The 19548-nt window shown below is 47.7% G+C and overlaps 1 protein-coding gene across 1 annotated transcript in view; it reads left to right on the top strand.

The window, feature by feature from the left end:
* The window catches only part of LOC126541677 (solute carrier family 23 member 1-like), a 71984-nt gene that overhangs the window by 31063 nt on the left and 21373 nt on the right, over positions 1-19548 (top strand). The window contains exon 2 of the mRNA XM_050188547.2: positions 19477-19548. This exon is cut by the window's right edge and continues 159 nt beyond it. Coding sequence (XP_050044504.1) covers positions 19477-19548 — 72 coding nt within the window. The remainder of the gene's footprint in view (positions 1-19476) is intronic.

Raw genomic sequence — 19548 nt, 5'->3', positions numbered from 1 at the left:
GGGCGCTGGAAAAACATTTGAGGCGGATGTGCGCAAGCGGAAAAGAGTGGTATACAAGCACGTGAGCATGATGCGTAAGAGAAGACGAAGTGTGTTTGTGTGTGCCCTTGTGTACGGAGTTCGCACTTTCACGCACGCTTCTTTAGTGACCCACACTGATCTCAACGAGCAGCCTCTCTCTTTCTCTCTCTCTTTGACTCAACTATGTATAGGTCGACTTAGTGTTGCACTGCTAGCTGTTATATATCTTTGAGAATTGCGATACGTGAGAGAATTTTCTTATATATCTTTGAGAATCGCGATACGTGAGATAATTTCCGGACGTTTCCAGCAAACGTTTGTGCGACTGCTTGCACCGCGTCTGGTTTCACGCTGAACAGTTTCATCTGCAGTCGCTGTGTTTCTTTTTGTTTTTTTTGTTTTTTTGTTTTTTGCGCGTTGTGACAAATCACGCCTAGCAGCTCTTTCGTGTTTCGACTTTACCCGTTATAATTTTGGGCTTGGTGAAAAAATTATGGACATGCTTCCCTGAATTAACGTTGATTTCGGAACGCCGTAATCAATCCGGTACTGCGGCTCAATTACTGTATACGGCGTCCTACTGCTGAGGACGAAGTCGCGGGTGCGATTTCTTGCAATGTCTACTACATTTCGAGGCAGGCTTGCTGCAGAAATGGTGTTTAAATGTGTGCACACGCTAAATAACACCGAGCGAACACAAATAATCCGGAGCTCTTCAATACTGCGTGTCAGAATCCAGGCGTCGCCCTCACATTTTAGGCCATAATGATCAATCAAAGGTCTAAACTATATTGCCTTACCGCTCGTTCCAAATGACCGCTTTAAAAAGCTGTTTTCGCCGCCGCATCTCCAGTAAACATTACAAACATTGCATTACATTGTAAGCTGCAGACTTACACAGTTTCTGTGAAACTGCGCCTTTCAGTGTCCACATGGAACGCCCGTCTAGTTAGCGACAGTATAGTTAGCCAATTTCGATTATGAGCGTTATTATATTTCTGTATACAGGGTAGTACAGCCGCTACTTTCATTTATTTTTCTCAATGGTTTGAGCCCGTGCAGCTATCAGAAGAATAAAAATATTTTTTCATACACCCAACAATATTTTTAACTCAATAACTGAAGTTAGTTGTGCAAGCTGAGATGGATAGCTTCGGTAAGTATAAAATGCACCGAAGTGCGGCTATGGCTGCGGATCACGGCGTAAGATAAATATATCCTACACCTTGCACATGGATCGATTCAGCTGTGTTTGATGCTTTCTTCATAGCGAGGGGCCACTTGTGGCACTTTGCCCTCACAGAAAAAAAAAAAAAAAAACCTACCATATACTGTACCTTACTTTACTGTTTTGTAGTGTACTGCAATATGTTTTCTTTGATGTGCTGTACTATGTACGTTCGCCCCCTTTGAGTGGACAACTTTATAGTTTTCATCGCTTGTAGGTGTGATAACGCTGACAAAGAAAAAATCCTGCATAGAGATAACGAGAGCTCCCAGAGAATGTTAGCTATTGCGGAACAGCCGATTAGTACGCTTTATACGAGCACTTAATTGTATCGCTGTGATCAGTGAGAAAACGAATTCGTGCCATGCCAGCTGTCACAAGGACGGGGATCTGGGACGGCTTGCACGAACACGAAGATCTTAAATGTTCCATAGACAAGGCTTAGTCCGCATAAGAACGCGTTCTTAAGTTCGTTACTATTTTCATTATTAAGTGTTCGTGCAAGCCGCCCCTGGTGACCATACAGGAACTCAACAAGCCACTTATCTACGACTCCGCTCTCCAGTCGTTACAACGTGCACTGATGACTTAATTTTAGATACAACGTACGCACATTGTCACCGCTTACCACAACCCCACCGATTACGTCTTATGCTTCGTGATAGAGCAAGCGTTCGCACGATAAGAATCGTTGATTTCACTGCCATAAAACTGTCATTCGCTTTATCACTTGGATCATGATATTACGGGATGCAGGTAGAGCTTGTACGAATGTCTCTTTTATCTTTGTTTGTTGTATGTGTGTAAGCGTTTTTCCTGGCGTCCTTAGCGGTTTGCATTAAAGCAAAGCAAGATACTTAATCACGGACCGGATTGTCAAAACAAGGACAGGACCAATGCCAGAACCTTAAGACGCAGTACATTTCAGACTGAGTGCAATATTTGAACAAAATACGGTTCGCTCGCAGTGGAACTTAAGCGGTAAGCTTGACAATTGTGTCTCCAAACGAGCAACCACAAAGACAACACCAATAAAAAAATAACAAAAGACGAGAGCTAAAGGAAATCTAGTGCGCAATGATAAAAAGGGTTTGCTGCCATGGACAAGACAAAATTAATATGACAAGGACAGAGCGTGGAGTGGTCTGTGGTTCGGACGTCTTCATTGACCGAAATAAAAATAGCGATAACGAGAATCTGGTACATAATTCTTCAGCGCAAATATCGTGCGAGGTGCTCTGAATCCCCGTTCAAAACACATTGATTGTGTTTTATAGCGACAGACGTCAACGAATCGAAGATGCCATTCTTCGCCGAATTTCAAACTATAGCTTCGCTGACTAAGCGGATGCCCACGGGGAGCTATGGTACCACTGTGGCTCCTCGCCTATTATCTGTACGCCTCCATTCCGCTGCGTTGTACTGAGAAAGGCACATTGCCCTACCTGAAGCAGATCTCTACGCGTCCCTTCGTCGAGCATTAAAGATTTATCTTGAGCCGTACGTTCCCAAGTGAATGTCTGGCCCGTAGCCTTTCGAAATCTTACGGGCTCTGAGCGAAGGGGGAATTAAGCAGCCATTGTAATCATTCTTCCGACGAGTGTTGAGCACAGAAGAATAATACAACATTGTCTCTAAAAACATTATTAATACATAGTTTTCCTGCAAGACACCCCGTTTCGCACCGTGCATTATTTTGAAAGTCATGGTGGTCCCAACATGTGGTCCCAACATGGTCCTCGTGTGCCCATAATGCACGGACTAAAGTGCACAATAATCTATTCTTGGCGAGGATTCTAGAGGTTTTGTTACATATACTGCTGAAGCAACTTCGAGAACTATGGTTAACGCGGTAAGTCGCGTAAACAAGCTCAACGCTATATTGAACAAGGTACGTAGTGCGCAAAATACAAGAAGGGCGGAACGAAGAGTACTTCTGCGACTAAAATATGTTCGGTGGACTTCTTCAAACGACAAGTTGATTTTAAGAATTTTGCTGACGTTTGCATACAATGGTTACAGATGATCAGACATACGAACGTATGTAGGCATCATAGGCATGAGCGTAGGCATCATACAAGCTCTCCTTTCCCACTCCCCCGGTGTAGGGTAGCCAACCGGAGGTTATTCTGGTTAACCTCCCTACCTTCTGCTTTTCTCTTTCCTTCCTTCCTTCATAAAAGCTCTCACAGTTTATAGCTGTTTTCACCGATCTCAAAAAATATCATCAAAAGCTCTTGGCAGCCTGTTACAGGGCAAAAAAGCACAGCAAACTTTAGTCAAGCTGAAGTTCGAACACAGGATTGCCGGTACAAATTAGGAATGGGGCATTCTACGGCGCCGGCATGTTTTCTGGCAGGATAGTGCATCTTACGAAAAGCGCTACCCATGTTTCATAAGGAACCGAGGTCGAAGAGGAAGTGTGAGGCGTAAATCAATGATAATGATGACGAGGAGAGTGATGACGAGTAACGGTGCAAAGTATGGCGACGAGGTGGCCACGTTGATGTTCTCTGGCATTGCTGTGTAGCAGGCTCAATTCTGTTCTCAGATGTGCTGCTCGCGGCAACAGCTTCCTGAGCGCAGAAATCATGAAAAAGGTCCTTTTTTTCACGCATCTTCTCAAACAAGCGCGGCATTCAAGGACGCATCGTGGAAGTCGCATATGTTAGCACTCGCTGCGGATTTCAATTTCAGACTGCACGCGATGACTTCGACGAAATTTTTTTTTTTTTTTTTTTGCGAGTCCCGGGGTGGTCCGACAACTTGATGGTGTCAACTCAGTGTCATGCTCATCCTATAATTAGGATGAGCGTGACACTGAGTGCATATCCTGAGCACGTGACACTGAGCGAACATACATTGTTGACGTCCTAATTACGACGTCAACAATACGCCACTGCTCTATACTAGCAGCGACGCCGCGACTACGCGGCGACTAACCTCGACGTGTCCTCAGGGATAGCCAGAGAATCGAGGAAAACAAGAGTCATGGTCAGAGGATGCTCGCAAGACTGCGCTCGCGCTATGGCGAACGTTCCTCTAGAAGCCGCTATTCAGGTGATGACCGTCGCTAAATACCGCGAGCGCTAACGGTACTTGGCAGCCCGCGCAGAGCCGGAAGGCGCCCACTCCTGCGTGTTTGCCGCCAGCGTTGCCGCCGGGCGCGTCTTTGGGCACTTGTCTGCCTCCTCCCGTCCGATCTTCAAGGACGACGCTGAGCCAGAAAGGTCATTTGCTCCGACACCGTGTGTGTCGGCGCACGAAGGACTCCGCGCCGGCGCGTTTCTCCGACACTTCGTTTCAATAATACCGTGCAGCATTCTGAAAAGCCATGGCTTTGGGTTTTGCTGGCCGGCGGTTAAGTTAAAGAAAATGTTTTGGCCAGCGAGAGTCCCACGGTGCTTAGCCGGGGTACGCGTGTGTGCCAATAAAGTGTTACAAGAGCTCAGCCTGCGGTTTACATAATCGTCGGCATAAATAGTGGATGTCCTATACAATGTTGCTGTAACAGCTCATTAGGTAAGCAGCGACAAACATGCGCAATTCGTGACCGATCGCCTTTCAGGGTCACCGCTTTCAGTACACGCTGGTTGGCCGAATCGGATGTGATGAAAGATAAGCAACACGTCCCGTCGGAGCTATTTTCACGTCGCATAGCTATCCAGTGCACCGAAACGACGCCCGTGGCGCAAACGAGGCTGCGCGCTGGAAGTTACGTAACGGAAAAAATGAAAGTGTCCCCGAGGTTGATCGACCTGGAATACGGCCACGCCTGGCAGCAGGTCCGAGTGGTGACGGCAACGGTGGAGAGGTAACGTTGTGATAGGCCGTCTAATCGCCGATGACGGCTACTGTATACCTCAAGAGATATCATAAAATTTAATTAATTGATACTAATAATGGGAATTCAAGACAACCTCGTCTCAACCCTCTCCGCTATTTCCTATATCGCATTTACCCAGGAAGCGAATAGCTCAAAATTATTTTTTATTTCGAATATATTTTTCTAAGGAACAATGTGGCCTGAGACGGCCCGGTAACACTCTGCTTTGTTCCACGGTGAACAAAATGAAGGTTCTAAGACTGCGACAACAGCGAATAAAATGAAGTTGTTGTTGCTGTTGTTGTTTGGGGGAGGGGGGTGCAGCCTGGAAGTGGTATATGGAAGGGATGCAGTGCATTGGTCGATTTCAGGATGCATGACCCGGCTCGTGACTATAGGCTGCTATTTTAAAAACATTCTTCCGGCGGTACCCGCGTAGTCTCCAAAATTTAGCTCACGAAAAAAATATCGCTTATCAACTATATCCGAGGTTGATCGACCTATACCGTATTCAACATGAAAATATCATTCAATACAACTCTTCTATGGCCATTATACGTTTAGATTTTCCTTCGTTGTCTTCACTCACTTCTTGTTAATGAACGGAAATGAGCGCGTATCAATGGAATCATACAAAAAAGAGATGAAATGAGACCGAAGGCCTAGAACCAACTAATTGCGAACCTTCCTCGTACGCGGACAGCTTGGCGGATTTGGTCGTGGATCGCCTCAAATTGTGGCTCTGTAACTACCACCATGCTGCACTCTTCTAACGACGCCGAGTTAAACATTTCCGGCACTATAGCCGGAAGGTTGGGCGGAAAGCAATGGCCTGCCGTTGCCTGGCGGTCTTTGTTTCAGGCGGGCGTACCCGAAGACAGATAAGGTGGTTCCACGGGTGGTCCTTTCAGTCTCCCCCAGCCGTACATAGTTTCCGTCTGTTTTGCTTTGCTCATTTTGCGTTCGCAAGGGCGGCGGCAAACAAAGGGCCTGCCTCCACCCTTCACAGCAAAGTAAACGATTTGGCCTATCACCTTGCCGACTAAGACCTCGTTGCAAGTACCTCTGCTAGTGCCAATAAAAGGATAGAGACTGCTAGTGGAAACGCGGAAGTTTGGAGCGCGTTGTCAGTCGCGCCTTGGGCTCGTCGTTCGATTCCACTTTCATGCTGATCAACGGTATACATTGGATTCTGGCTTAAGTGCTGTAACATGAAAAACGCAGGGCCGAATTGTATTCTCCGAGAAGTTTAGCGTCGTATATGGTGTTCTTCAATAGCGCGTGGCGGATTGGCAACAGGCCACAGCATGGTGAAATGCCTAGTTTGATTCGTAATCACCAATATGTGTTACTCACTTCTGTAACGAAACTTTCACGTCGCTAGTGCGAGTGGGGCGGTTCAAATGCAGCCGGCAACAGTGCTGCCAAGGTGAAGTTGGCCAAGAAAATGTACAATACCACCACCGCCACCGCTTGCTCTTTTCTGCCTAATAGCTATGCGTAAAGCTGCGCTGGCTGCACTATCGTTGCGTTGGTCCGTGGAACCTGTATGGTACGAAATGGGAAAGCGGAGGTGAGGGATGTAATGAGAAAAAAATATTCAAATTTGTTTTCTCAAGTCAATTGCTTTCTTCCGCCTTGGTACGGAAGGAGGATACTTCTCCGCTCCCGGTGAATGGTCCTATTGATTTTTCGAAGTAAAAGACAAAAAATTCAAACCGTGCAAACGCTGCGAAAGCCTGAGGAAGACGTGTTTCTATAAGACTCCCTCATCGCTCGACATTAGACGTGGTCTCATGCTTGAGTCTCACTTTTGTGACAAGTGCTAAGCGTGCTCTCGCTAAGCTACCTTGCAGGCTGTTATACCTCAATGTCGAAACAGCCGGATGCGTTCCTCATGACGGGCCATTAAAAGAGGCGCCTAATGAAAGCACCACGCGGCGCCCGTCTAAAACTCCGCGCGACACGTGGTATAGCCATGACCGTTAGTCCAAGAATACCCGGCCCTCCAAGATGCACGGTGTGGGGAAGAATCTATAAAAGGCAAGGAGCCAAGTGATGCAAGTGGTTCCCGCCAACGGGCGTGTTCGCGTGCAGCGAGACAAGAGAAATCGCGCGCCGTCGCCGATGGCATAGCGCGAGTCACTCGCGGAGCTGCGTCCAAGGACACGCACACACATACAACGCCGGTGCGTTAACTGGGTGTAGCCTTGGTCACTGCGTACAACTTCGGCAAAGTGCCAGTGTAGTGCGCGCCCCCGTCTAATGATAATCGGCGCGCGCGGGCACCGAGACAGGTGAGCGCGAGTCGACGCCTACATTAGGAACTTGCGGGGGGGTTTAGGAGCGTCCCGGATGACCCGTGAGTGCTACAGCCTGTCAGCCTCTGCAGCAAACAGTCGTGATAGGTTTACCATTACTTGCCGTCTATACCACTGAACAATTAGATCCCCCGTCCACGTCTGATCTTTGATACCCATACCTTAGTCGTCCCGGATCAAGACGTCCGTCAAGAGAGTGGAAGTGCGTCGTATACAGCTTGGCATAATAGACGCGATTAGCCCAACCCGCTGCGCTTCTGTTGAGCGTCGTGTATGGTGAGAGGCGGGCGTATTTGGCGTTGTGTCCGATTCCCATTAGGCGAAAGATATGTTGCAGGAGATATTTCCTTGGAAAGTGAATAAGCTTCTCTGCTTCTCGGATGACAACAGGGGAAGTGGAGCCAATTTTTGATGTAGTGTGTTGCCTTCGTGCTTCACGGCCACAACACCTGCCGCGATACGAGTGGGCAGCCTTCGTCTGTGCCATGGACACAGCACGCAAGCTCTGTGCTGCTGCTTCGAAAGTATCAGCCTTGAAATTGCCTGGCGGACCAGCGGTGTCTTTGGCCCATATGGTTTGGGCAAAACGAGCAGGCTCACTGTCGTTCCTTTCAAAATGAATGCTGACCGACCCACTGACTGACAAATAAGTCCGACAAAGGCCAAGAATTCTACGACCACGTGCTCAGCCGCGCGAAGTCATAGCAACTGAGTCACGACGAAGGCCAAGAAGAGCGCAGCATGATGGCTTTACATATTGGCATATTGCAATACCCCTAGATCCATATTTTTCTTGCGTCATAGTTAATAAGCATACTTTCGTAAGAGGCGCAAATGCATTGCTGCACGGATCATTGCATTTCGATCCGCCCACACGTGCACGCATATGTGGCGAAGAACGAAAGGCATCGTTGAAAGAGCGGCGAGGATTCTGCGTATAACCACCGGATTGCACCAACTCTTGCACGCCCTAGCACGCGTAATTGCGAGCTCGTGTAAATGCTGCCTCCTGCTACGCAGTCAGCGAGTTACGGCATTCGGCTGACCTCTTCCGCTCTATGTCACGTAAATCACACTGTCTCTTCTGAGTGTTTTCGCTACGCGAAGCCACTGATATAATTTTTTTTTCTTATGTATCGGTTTTACCCACGGCAACCTTTATTGTTCGACGAAGGTGATGAAATAGGGTGGAAATAGGCGGCGATGAGCAACAAAGATATAGGCGTCGTAATCGCACGATCCTGGCCGCCAATTTCTGACGGTACACGCCTATCCGCCTACCTTCCATATTTCACACCGTGGAGGAAGCCGTCAACGTGCTTTCTTTTCTCTTCTCTGCGCCCCCCCCCCCCCCCCCCAACCCCTTGCTGCTAGGGCGTTTCTCCTTAGCACTCATACAGGCTACAACTGCAAGGTACGTCTACGACAACGTCCGTCGCACGATGCATACTCTGTGGAGAAGGACAAGTGCGGCGCATTTGCCAACTTCAATGACGTACAATGCTACAGTTCCACGGAACCGGATTCCGGCGTCGCGCCGCGCCTCGCTAGCCAAGCAGGCAGTCACGACAAATGTACACTCTGCCAATCAACCGCCCCTTTCCGCGTTCGCGGATGCTCGCCAAAGCGTGAACGCTGCAACAATAAGAACGCTTGTGCGTTTCTTTCCGACAAGTGAAACATGTTCTAGTAACAAAAGCGGAGGACTTTTTTTTTACAGGCACAAATAAAAACAAGAGAGTACGAAGTTCTTGACGCCACTCTCGAATTGTCGGAGTCGACAGTATGTCGCAAACCGTGCTCGGAGTGTGAGACAGTGTGGCACGCTTGCCTCCGAATGTACGCAGAGTGCGTATAAGACTGCGCGGGGAAGTCCATCAATAGACTGTGATAGTGGAAGTGCAGTAGCGCCAGTGCAAGTGCAATAGTGCAAGTGAGGCTGGCGGCATAGCGTCACTCCGCGCTATGCCGCCATCCTCACTTTGCCTCACCTCCTCCTGCGCACATCTATGCTTAAACGAAAATAACAGGGATGAAATCAAACGCCCTTCAAGGCCGCATCTACGCGTGGTATAGAGGCTCAGAGGGAGTGATATAATATTGGTGGAAAGCTAGAGGCACTAGAAAGAGCACCAACGACGTTCTTTTGTCAAAAGGCAAAAAAAGGTCAATGTTAATTAGCAGACTTCAGCGATCAATTCTGCTTTGAATTCATTTACTGCGTCGGCAGCGTTCTCTTAATCGCAGACACAGCGATCTTTTCAAGGACATCGCTTTCTTTTTTTGAAATTCACACAACGTTGTCTCCGTCCACTGTACAGAAACCGCTACCCTCGGAGTCTGCCAGACGCCAAACCGCGATGGCGCAGTGGCTTGCCACTGCACATTGCTGGAGTGTACATGCGTTCGACCTCCTGGAGGATTGGGTGGCCGAAGATTTCGTTAGAGCGCAGCTGAAAGGCGCGCGTCGTCGTCGTGTGCAGGCTCTTGCAGTCGTCGTTTGATAAACCGTCGGGATAACCCAGTGATAAACACCGGGGCCGTACGTTTCCGCTTTGCTGGTTAACCATCTGTACGGAGTACTTAGGCGGTGATTTTTTTTTTTCGTTTTACAACCATGGCTTTCGTTGTACAATGGAATTATAGAGGTCTCGTACACAATATAGGTGACATCAAATACATCATAAACACCTTTTCGCAAGTTGCAGTGTGTCTTCAGGAAACGAATCTCGGTCCGAAAAATAGTCAAATTCTCGAAGGTTTCACCGTTGTCCGAAGGGACCGCAAATATTCTAGCCGTTTGTCAGGAGGAGTCGCTATAGTCGTGCAGGGCGGTACTCCCACCGGAAATGTCATTATTGGATACATCTTTCGACGCCGTATAGCCGTCACCATTCTGTAGCATAAAACCATCACCATTTGTTCACTGCATATTCCACCGCATACCCATTTTTTTGCTAAACACTTAGAAAACTTAGCAGATCAATTACCGCAGCCATTTGTTTTAGTAGGAGATTTTAATGCTCATTGTACTCTTCGGGGCAGTGTTAAAACTGACCAAGTCGTTTGAACATTGTAGTCTGTCCATTGATATCTCCCTTTTAAACTCAGGTGCACCGACCGACGTTTCACCGAGTTCACGCACTTTTAGTTGTTTAGATTTAGACTTAATTTACACGCTGTTAGGTTAAAGCCCAGCGAGAGGAGGAAGTCGCCTGACGACGGCAGTGTAAAGCAAATGATTTAGTGCACAGCAGACCCAGCTTCGAGCTTATCACCCTTTGTTTAGCTAGCTTTCTTTCTCCTTTCTGTGATTGTTTTATGTATGCAATAACGGCTACAAATGGCGTCAGCGCATGTGTGTTATTACCACATTGCAGGCCTTGTGGACCTGATGAAAAAATGTAATCGCATCATCACTGCACGTGACACTCTCACGCTTTAAAAAGAAAGCTAACTTTTGTCCGCTTACTCACATGGCGGATCGAGAGAGAAGGTCCTGGCTCCCTTCTGGATGCAGTGATGTATGGCGCTATAACGTAAAGCTATTCCAAACTTTTCTATTCCAATTCTGCAATCAGCCATCCGCGATTGGTCAAAACCTTTTTTTGGTCCACCCCCACTTCGCTTATCTGTCACGCAGCGTCATGAAAACCGCGATAGCTATCCATATGATATGATGTACACACCGATTATGCATGATTGGACCGAACGAAAGAAAATTAGTTATTTCTGATTCGACGCCTTTTCGCCATTAGCCCTCTCCTACTTGTCAAAAGTTTAAGGCTGCACCCACTTCACCTGCCTGCCACGCGACGTTTTGTCGTCACAAAACCCCGAAAACTCATCGCGTCAAGGTGACGTGTACGCGTTAAAAATGCATTAATATGCCGAACAAAACTGAATAGCCGCAGGCTGCCCCGTTCCGAAAGGAATAAACGATGGCTGCCACCGATCGCTCAGAGAGAGGGGGGGGGGGGAAAGGCAGGCAGGTTAACCAGACGCACGTCCGGTTTATTACGCATGCACTGGGGGGAAGGGAATGGGAATGGAGAGAGAAGGGGAAGAGCATATGCAGTTTTGCGCACAGTGGAAGGTTCGCACCAAGTATACACACGCTTCCCAAGACCTGTCGACTTGAAGTATTTCAAGAGCGCTTTCGTGGCTTTCAGTGCCATCGAAGCGTACGGCCAGGGTCCAAGGATCTTTATTACGGAAAATGGTCTAGAGTCCAGCTGGTTCAGTGCTGCCCGGAGAGCTTCGCGCTCAACTTCATATTGGGAACAGATACATAGGATATGTTCAATCGTTTCTGTTGTTCCGCAAGAGTCGCACATGGGCATATTCCCCATTCCAATGCGGAACGAGTATTCCTTCGTAAATGCCACTCCGACCCAGAGGCGGCACAATACTGTCGCCTCAAAGCGGGAAATTTTTGATGGCACTTGTAGCTTTAAGGATGGATCCAGCCTATGAAGATGACACTTCGGGAGGTTGGGAGAAGACCAGTATTTGTGTGCCATAGCTTTAGCCACAATATGAAGCTTTCTTGCAGCGTCGGTTTTTGATAAGGGGATTGGAAGTCGATCGCTCAGGCACTGGCTACTCGCACCTGCTGAAGAGCATGGGTTTATTTGCTTATAATAAAACCTTGTGTGTGGCCGTGTAACGTTTTCGACCACTTTGGGCTAGCTTACGACCACACTCTGCCAACTCTTCTTTGCTGAGGATCCGTTTTAGCCGCATTCTTAACCTTCCGATGCACGCCGCCGCGATTTTCGACCAGCCACCGCAAGCAAGGCAAGGTGTAGCGGACCAGTGCAGACGCCGGCACTACCCTCTTCATCCGGTTATCTATTCTCACTGCGCTGGCTCGGCTCCATCGAAACCCTCTCCACTTCAGCGTGCTTCTCGCCTCCTGGCAGCTAATTACAATCGAAAGACCGATCAATATAGCAATGTTATACATTTTGAAAGCAAAGTGCACCCCCTATAAACTAGGAGAGCGTTTGAGTGGGCTGTTCAGGTAACGCTGCGGGTCACCAGTCGATGCTTGCATCGTCGGTTACGCAAATTTGACGTCAGGAGATTGGAATAAAAACATATTGGAATAGTTTTACGTTATAAGGCCCGTGATCTACTTGAGAGCCTTCTAGAGTTAAACGGTTTGTGACTTTGTAAATTTATCACTTTCAAGAAACTACTGCGCTAAAAATAATTAAATAAGCATTATTAAAATTACCCAACAGCAGGATTCTAACACGAGACATCTAGCACAGAAGCCCGATATTGAAGCTATTACGCCACGGACGCATGGACAGGCGGAACAACTTCCATTCGCAGCGATTATCTATCTGCATCTGCAATAAAAAATGTATAGATTGCGTTGAAATTCAGGCCAATGAAAGCAGACAAAGCGCACTAAACAAAGCCACAAGAGCGTCTGAAGCCACAAGCACGAAGATCTGGCGTTACCTAGTGGCTTTGGCGTTGCGCTGCTAAGCACGAGGTCGCGGTATCAAATCCCGCCACGGCAGCCGCACTTCGATGGAGGTGAAATGCAAAATAAATCCCCTGTACCACGCATTGGATGCATGTTAGAGAACCACAGGCGGTCAAAATTAACCCAGAGTCCTCCACTATGTATGGTGTGTCTCTCAATCAGATCGTGGTTTTGGCGCATAATACCCCTGAATTTTTTTTAATGATTCCCATGGTGGTAATCGCAGCGCCAGAGTTCCGTCTAGTAATTATTTTAGGAAACGCCATAATTCGTTTCTACCGATACTCGGCAGACATAGCTGGTTCCGGGAGACGCGAGCTTGTTTAACCTCTCCGTCTCTCCATTCCGCCTCTCCATCGCTCTTGGCCACATTCTCGACACAGTTTGCAGTGCCGCGGGAAATCTGCATTCAGCAGCCGTCAGTGCCCGACTTCGTTTTCTTCTTTCTCTGTTTTATCTCAACATATTTTTTCTCCGTGCCTCTGTCGTCTTTCTTGTTCGTTTCGCATTTACTGTTCGCACGAATTCCCCCTTACACGCCGGCAGAGGCAAAACCGGAAAAGAACGCACTGAGGATTCGAAACGAAGCCCTATGGAAGGCGATAAAAGACAGTGCGTTTCGAAATTCTCGACCTTATGGCAGAAATAAGAGCAAAGCAGACTTCACGTCGCTGTAGGAATTGAATGCAACTTCTTGACTTTCTGGAACTCGGGACAGGTGTGTTTTCCGAGTCTTGTGCGGATGTAGAGCCCACGTCAAGCACACTTTGCCTCCAACACCGCATATTTCGTGGGCGTTATGGCGTGTTGTGACGTGATTTGTCGCGTGCTTGCTTGAATCCATTCATTGGTTTTAAAGCGCTTAAGTAATACCTCATATAGATGTGATAGTAAATGGCTCCGGATTACCGTCACCACCTGGTGTCATTTATGGGCACTCGTACCTATGTAGGCTGCACGAACGTTTTTGCATTCCGCCCCCCATCGGAATGTGGTTGATCCTGGCAAATGAACCCTCGACTTCATGCTTTGCAGCGGAACGCGATAACCTTATTAAGTCACTGAGGCAGGTGTCTATAACGTGAAATAAAGTTAAAAGCAATTTGAAGTAGACGACACCGACCGCAAACAGTGTGGATCAGTATTGAGATTTGGGTTTGAGGTACGACGAAGGTTTTTTCGGTGTAGCGCAATAGTGCATGGACGCAGAGGTAGGGCAAGACACACGCACAGCGCTGTGTGTGTGTCGGGCTCTTCCTCTGCGTCCGCCTACTGTTTGAGTTACACCGAAAAGTAAGCAGAGAAGCCATCGAGGAAGGATGTGGGCGCTCGACGGAAGCGCCACACTCTCCTCCCACTCTCTTCTCTTTTGTTTAACTTTTTTTATTCTGCTGCACCTCTTCTGGAGCTCGATTGTTTTGTCACAGTTTCTGTTGAAAACGAAGCAAGCACTTGTTCCTTCTAATGGCATGTTTAGCGCATGCTCTGTTCCGCTGCCACCGGAAGCTGCGCCAACTTCGCTGTTTTCAGCAACGGGTACAAAAATCCGTCCGGTTGACGGGTATGTTGCGAAGAGGCGATACTACACTCTATCGGCACACGCGCTTTCGGAAGTCGAAGTAATCTCATATATGAGGACAGTTCTTAAAGCAGAATATAGATGCCAGTACCTGAACACGGATCCTTACTGGCGAATTCGTTCGCATTGTGACGTACATTTTAATAACTACGAATCAATTTCTCTTGATGACTAAAGATGATCTCCACGCGTGGCCGTAAGTCAACTGGACGACAGGGCATAGACATGAGCTAAGATACAGGGATCCCAGGCGTCCCAGGCTAGAACTGCATCCGAAACAGATATCCACTAGCACCTTTGAATGCATAGTGAATGCTGTTGTCTGTGCGTGCGCAATGCCTCTATTCCCTTTCCATTTTCATTGACCTTCGCCTTCTTTTGATGTAAGCTAGCAAACCAGGAGCAACCAGTTATCCAGTTAGATTACGTACCTCAGTACCTGTCCATCTCTCTCTATCTCGCCTGCGCGCATTCTCCGGTCACAGCTGTGCATGGAAAATATAACTTTACGTGCCCCAAGCACGCCTTTTTTTTTTACCATGGTGTGAAAGCCAGTTCTTGCCCCGTTGATTGCCGTCGATGGCTTTTACGGGTTCCGAAAAAAAAGCGCCCTGTCCACCGAGCTATAAACGGCATCTCGTCAGCCAGCTGTTTCAAGTCGGCTCCACATAGCACTGGTTGCTACAACCTAGCCTACGGCGGTTGCGACGAAAACGGAATACGATATCAGGGGCTACACGCGTGGAAGGGAGAGTTCTCTAGGAAAGAGCAACTTCAAGATGGTTGAAACTCGTCGTTTCTGGCAGCGCTATTTACTGGAATAAGCGCTAACTTCTCGCTTCGTTTTTTTTTTTTTTTTTCCCCTCTGAGGAAAACAAAATTCTCATGGGTGTGCGTAGAAGAGACAGAAATGACTTTTTCTCGTTCAGTGTCGACACCGTTCGAAGAACTATTTTGACTCATAAATTGACACGTGCCGTGAAAAGATGATAAGAATCTGAACGGCTGTTTGGTACACCACATATGGTCTAGTGCTGACGTTTAACAAGGGGAGGTGTACCACATTAATTCAAAGGTTCTAATTTGCTAGCTTGGTTAGGCTGATCACTTTCCTCGGTGGACGGCGAATGTGTCGGGAAACATGCACCATGCAACGAAGCTGCTACCTGATTTAGTATGTCCAGAGTCTCTGGTGATAATTGATATTTTGCTTTCATTGTACACGTCCCCCACATAAGCAAAGGTACACAGGACCCGGCCGCTCTGTGGCCGAGTAAAACGCAGCATATCTCAAGCGGGCAGCTACTGAAGTTGAGTGCATTCCAGTGTTTGCGGAACTTGCTATATGACAGCAAGGTCAGCAGTAGCAAACTTGCTCGACATACTTAAGCAGCATTTATTTTTCTTTCTTCCTTTTTCTTTTCTTTTTTTTAGTGGTGCGGGAAGTATGTATTAAATAGAAACAGTATACGGCCAACAAGCAATTGCTGCTGCTGATCTATCTGCTTTTCTGCGTAGATTCGTTGCCACAGTGAGTAAATGATCTGCGCCGTAGGGCACCAGGATTATAACATTAAGTCACTTGGCCATGGTTTCAGGCTCTAAATGGAATGAGTGTATATGTATGTCTTCTAGCAGTAAATCAACAGAGTTGGTGCCCTTCCTGATTTGGAGGACAACAGCGCGTGGTGCCACTTTAAGAACCGGACGTCGTTACCCGGAAAAACGCTTTCCGTTGGCTGCCGGCGCTGCAATAAAACGGCAACAGGTGGTCCAAACACGTTACAGTTCAGTTCGACGGGAAAAACACTTCGGCGTGGGCAGTTTAGCGGGGAATTTCGCGCACGAGTTGGACGCAGGTTCCGGTGCATTTCCGGCTCGTGGCGACAACACAGCAGAAAGAGACGCCGAAGACCTTGAATTTTGTGATTTCATGCTCTGGTAATTCCTCCTGTAAAAACGTATCGGTCTTAGTGTTCAGTTGTTTCGATAGCAATAAGACGATTACGAGGCTCACGACGACGGCAACACAACGACGATGACGGCACGATTACAACGTTTCCTAATACCACGAAAAGCTTAAGTAAACTAAATTAAAATTAATTAATCAGTTAGGTTAAGTAAATAATTTATGCAGTTTAACGTACCGAGGCACATAATACCGAGGCGCGCACCCACAGCACGGCGATGCACGAGCGTATTCGCGCTCCAGCTCCACTTTAACGCGGTCACTACGGTTGGCAGTCGAACCCGCGACGTCGCACTCAGCAACAGAACGTCATGGCCACTGAGCCACTGCAGCACACCGTGACGGTAATACGGCTGGTTGGTCGCGCACTCCGGTGTCTAATCCCGAGTGGAAGTGGATAGAGTTCTTGTGCTCTCAACACTTGGCACATTTCTTTTTTTTTTAGAATTCTACCAACGAAAAAGGATGGCGACGACGACTACGATGGTGATGATGATGACGATGATGATAATGTGGTGATGATTATAGTGATTGTGATAGCCGCCACGAAGATTGACTGAAGTATTAACAGTTCGTCAAGCCCTTGTCGTAGCTCTTCCGCCACGGCCCTGGGCATCCCAAAATGTCGGAATGAACTTTGAATCAGAAGCGCTCACTATAAAAATAGGAAAAACGTGAGCAGGGCATTTAGGAAACGGGAAGCACGAAACAAAGTGCAGGCCGAGGAGCAAGCGACGAAGCGTAGCGAGCGAGGTAGGCGCGAACGGAAAACGTTCTCAGCGCGCACGTTCTCCTCCTCAACGATCGTCCTTGACTCACTTGGAGCTTTCCCGCCCCCTTCACGGCGCAACAATCCAGACACCTCACTCGCTACTCGGCGAAACATAATAGTGAGAAGGACGAAGGAGAACGAACGGTGCTGTGCGCGCGCCAGCGTAAGAGCGAGACCTTCAAGGCACGGTGGCTCTACAAAGATGTCACCCGGACATCTGCACGCCTCTTATCTTACGTACCACTCGCCCATTTTTCTTCCTTTTCTTTTTTTTTCTCCGCGTTGAAGAATACACAGGGCGCGTCTGGCGCTGACAACCTTGGTCTGAGTCGCAATATTGGGACTGCATAGATAACGACGCTGATAGAAGCGAATCGGTGCGCCGCCCGGTCTCCCTTTCTTTGCGTTCATTACGCGTTTCAACTGAGAGCGCCGTGTGCTGATAATTGTGAAGCGCTCCACTGTTGTGCGCCGGTTCAAGGAGAACCTCCTAGTCGCGGCAGTGTGCTGTGCTAGCCCAGAAACGCGGCCGGTTGCACATCCGCAGGACAACCACACATGCAAGTGCGAGTCGCCTGCACGTATCAAATGAAAAATGATGTCTGTCTGTCTTCTTTCTTCGTCCGTACAAAGTTGCGCTGTTTTTCCCCCACGCAAGGACGAACGCTACGGCAGTAATGCTATGCGAACGACAAGTTAAAAATATAAGCGCGAATGCAGCAAACTCCTCCTCGCCCTGGGAATGAGCGGAATGCGCGTATACAGAGTGTCACGTCTCTCGTTAACAAGTTATTTAAATTTTCGGGCAACAAACAGTATATCGCCTTGGGCAGGAGCGTATATATTAAGTACGGAGTGCTATGCCGTGTAGTCATAACTTCTTATCGGCAGCGACATGGTAGCCCGACTCGAGTTTAAGAGGAAGCTTTAGCTCGGGCGCTCCTATCTAAATACATGTAAAAGGAGAATTCGTTTTTCTCGGCATCCACTGCACTAAATTTGACGAGGTTTATTGTATTTAAAAGAAAAACTTAAAATCTAGTGACTGTTGGTTTCGAATGTTTACTTTCGGTCGTCAGTTATTTATTAAAGATTGGCAAAAATCGAAAACTTTCAAAAAACGAAACTATCAAGTTTACAACTCTGTAAGTCATCAACGAAAAATGATAATACAATTCTGTGAAATTCATCTAATAGTACATACAAAGCGGACAAAATTTATATGTTACACATGAATCTCGAAAAATTTGATAAGATTTAAATACAGCTTTTGCAGAACCCTTGTAAACAACATAAAAAATTCACCTAAGATGTAAAATGACATATCGAATTTGTCCGCTTTCAATGATCTAATGGATTCCGTTCACAGAACCGCGATATCTGTTCTTGATATAGAGCTATGAATTCTTAAACTTCGTGCTTCTACTCTTTTCAAGCTTCCGAATTTTGAAAATTCTTGTAACAAAATTCGGGCCCTTAATCGTAATTCCGCTTCCAACAGTCACTAGAATTTAACTTTCTCTCTCAAGTGCAACAAATTTTATTAAAATTGGTCCAGGGGTTATCTCAGAAAAACGTTTTTGCGTTTTACATGTATTTGAATAGGCCGCGTTGGAGTTGGGCCCGAGCTAAAGCTTCCTCATAAGAGCAATCAAAAGCGGGCCGAACACGCGTGAGGCCAAGTTCGCGGGGCCAGCTGTAAAAGAAGGAAGTGCGGCGGGATGGAGCAAAGTTCCGATGGATGGCGGACGCGTGAAGGAAAGGAGTCGGCGTGGCCGCCAAAGCGGTGTGCCGGTGCCGCTTCCGGCAGCGCGGACGTCCGCGGGTTGGCTAGTCCTGGTCAAAAGAGGGTCTGAGCGAACGGTATCGTTTGCCCATCCTATCGCTCCGTATCGGGAAGGGGCCGCCGAATCGACTACAATCTACATCGAAGTGTTTGCCTCTTTTTAACTAGAGCACCGCGCTTCTTGACCGATAAACCAAAGCCGACGCGAAGTGCCAGCAGTTGCCTACGAAACTAGAAAGACGGAAAGTGGAAATACCGCGTTCTCAGTGAATGACAAGTCAGCTGGAGCGAGCGTCTTGTTTAGTTGTTTATTCCACGAACCCCATTTTTCACCGTCATTGTATGATGTATACATTGGTGTGTGCTCCATGGCCTCAGTGCTGCGACTCTTAATTACGCTACGCTAAAAAAAAAAGAAAAGACGGGTCGTGTATATTCAAAGAGGCACGTTCACTTTTTACGACTGCGCAGGAGCCCATCCCGACGAAGGCGCAGCTCCCTAACGGACGCGGCGTCTCGAACGTTGCCAACGGAACCACCACC

The sequence above is a fragment of the Dermacentor andersoni genome, chromosome 2 (genome assembly GCF_023375885.2).
Source record: "Dermacentor andersoni chromosome 2, qqDerAnde1_hic_scaffold, whole genome shotgun sequence".
In the NCBI taxonomy this organism is placed as follows: Eukaryota; Metazoa; Arthropoda; class Arachnida; order Ixodida; family Ixodidae; genus Dermacentor; species Dermacentor andersoni.
Note: the sequence above shows the minus strand (reverse complement) of the source record. Positions and strands in the feature narration are given on the sequence as shown.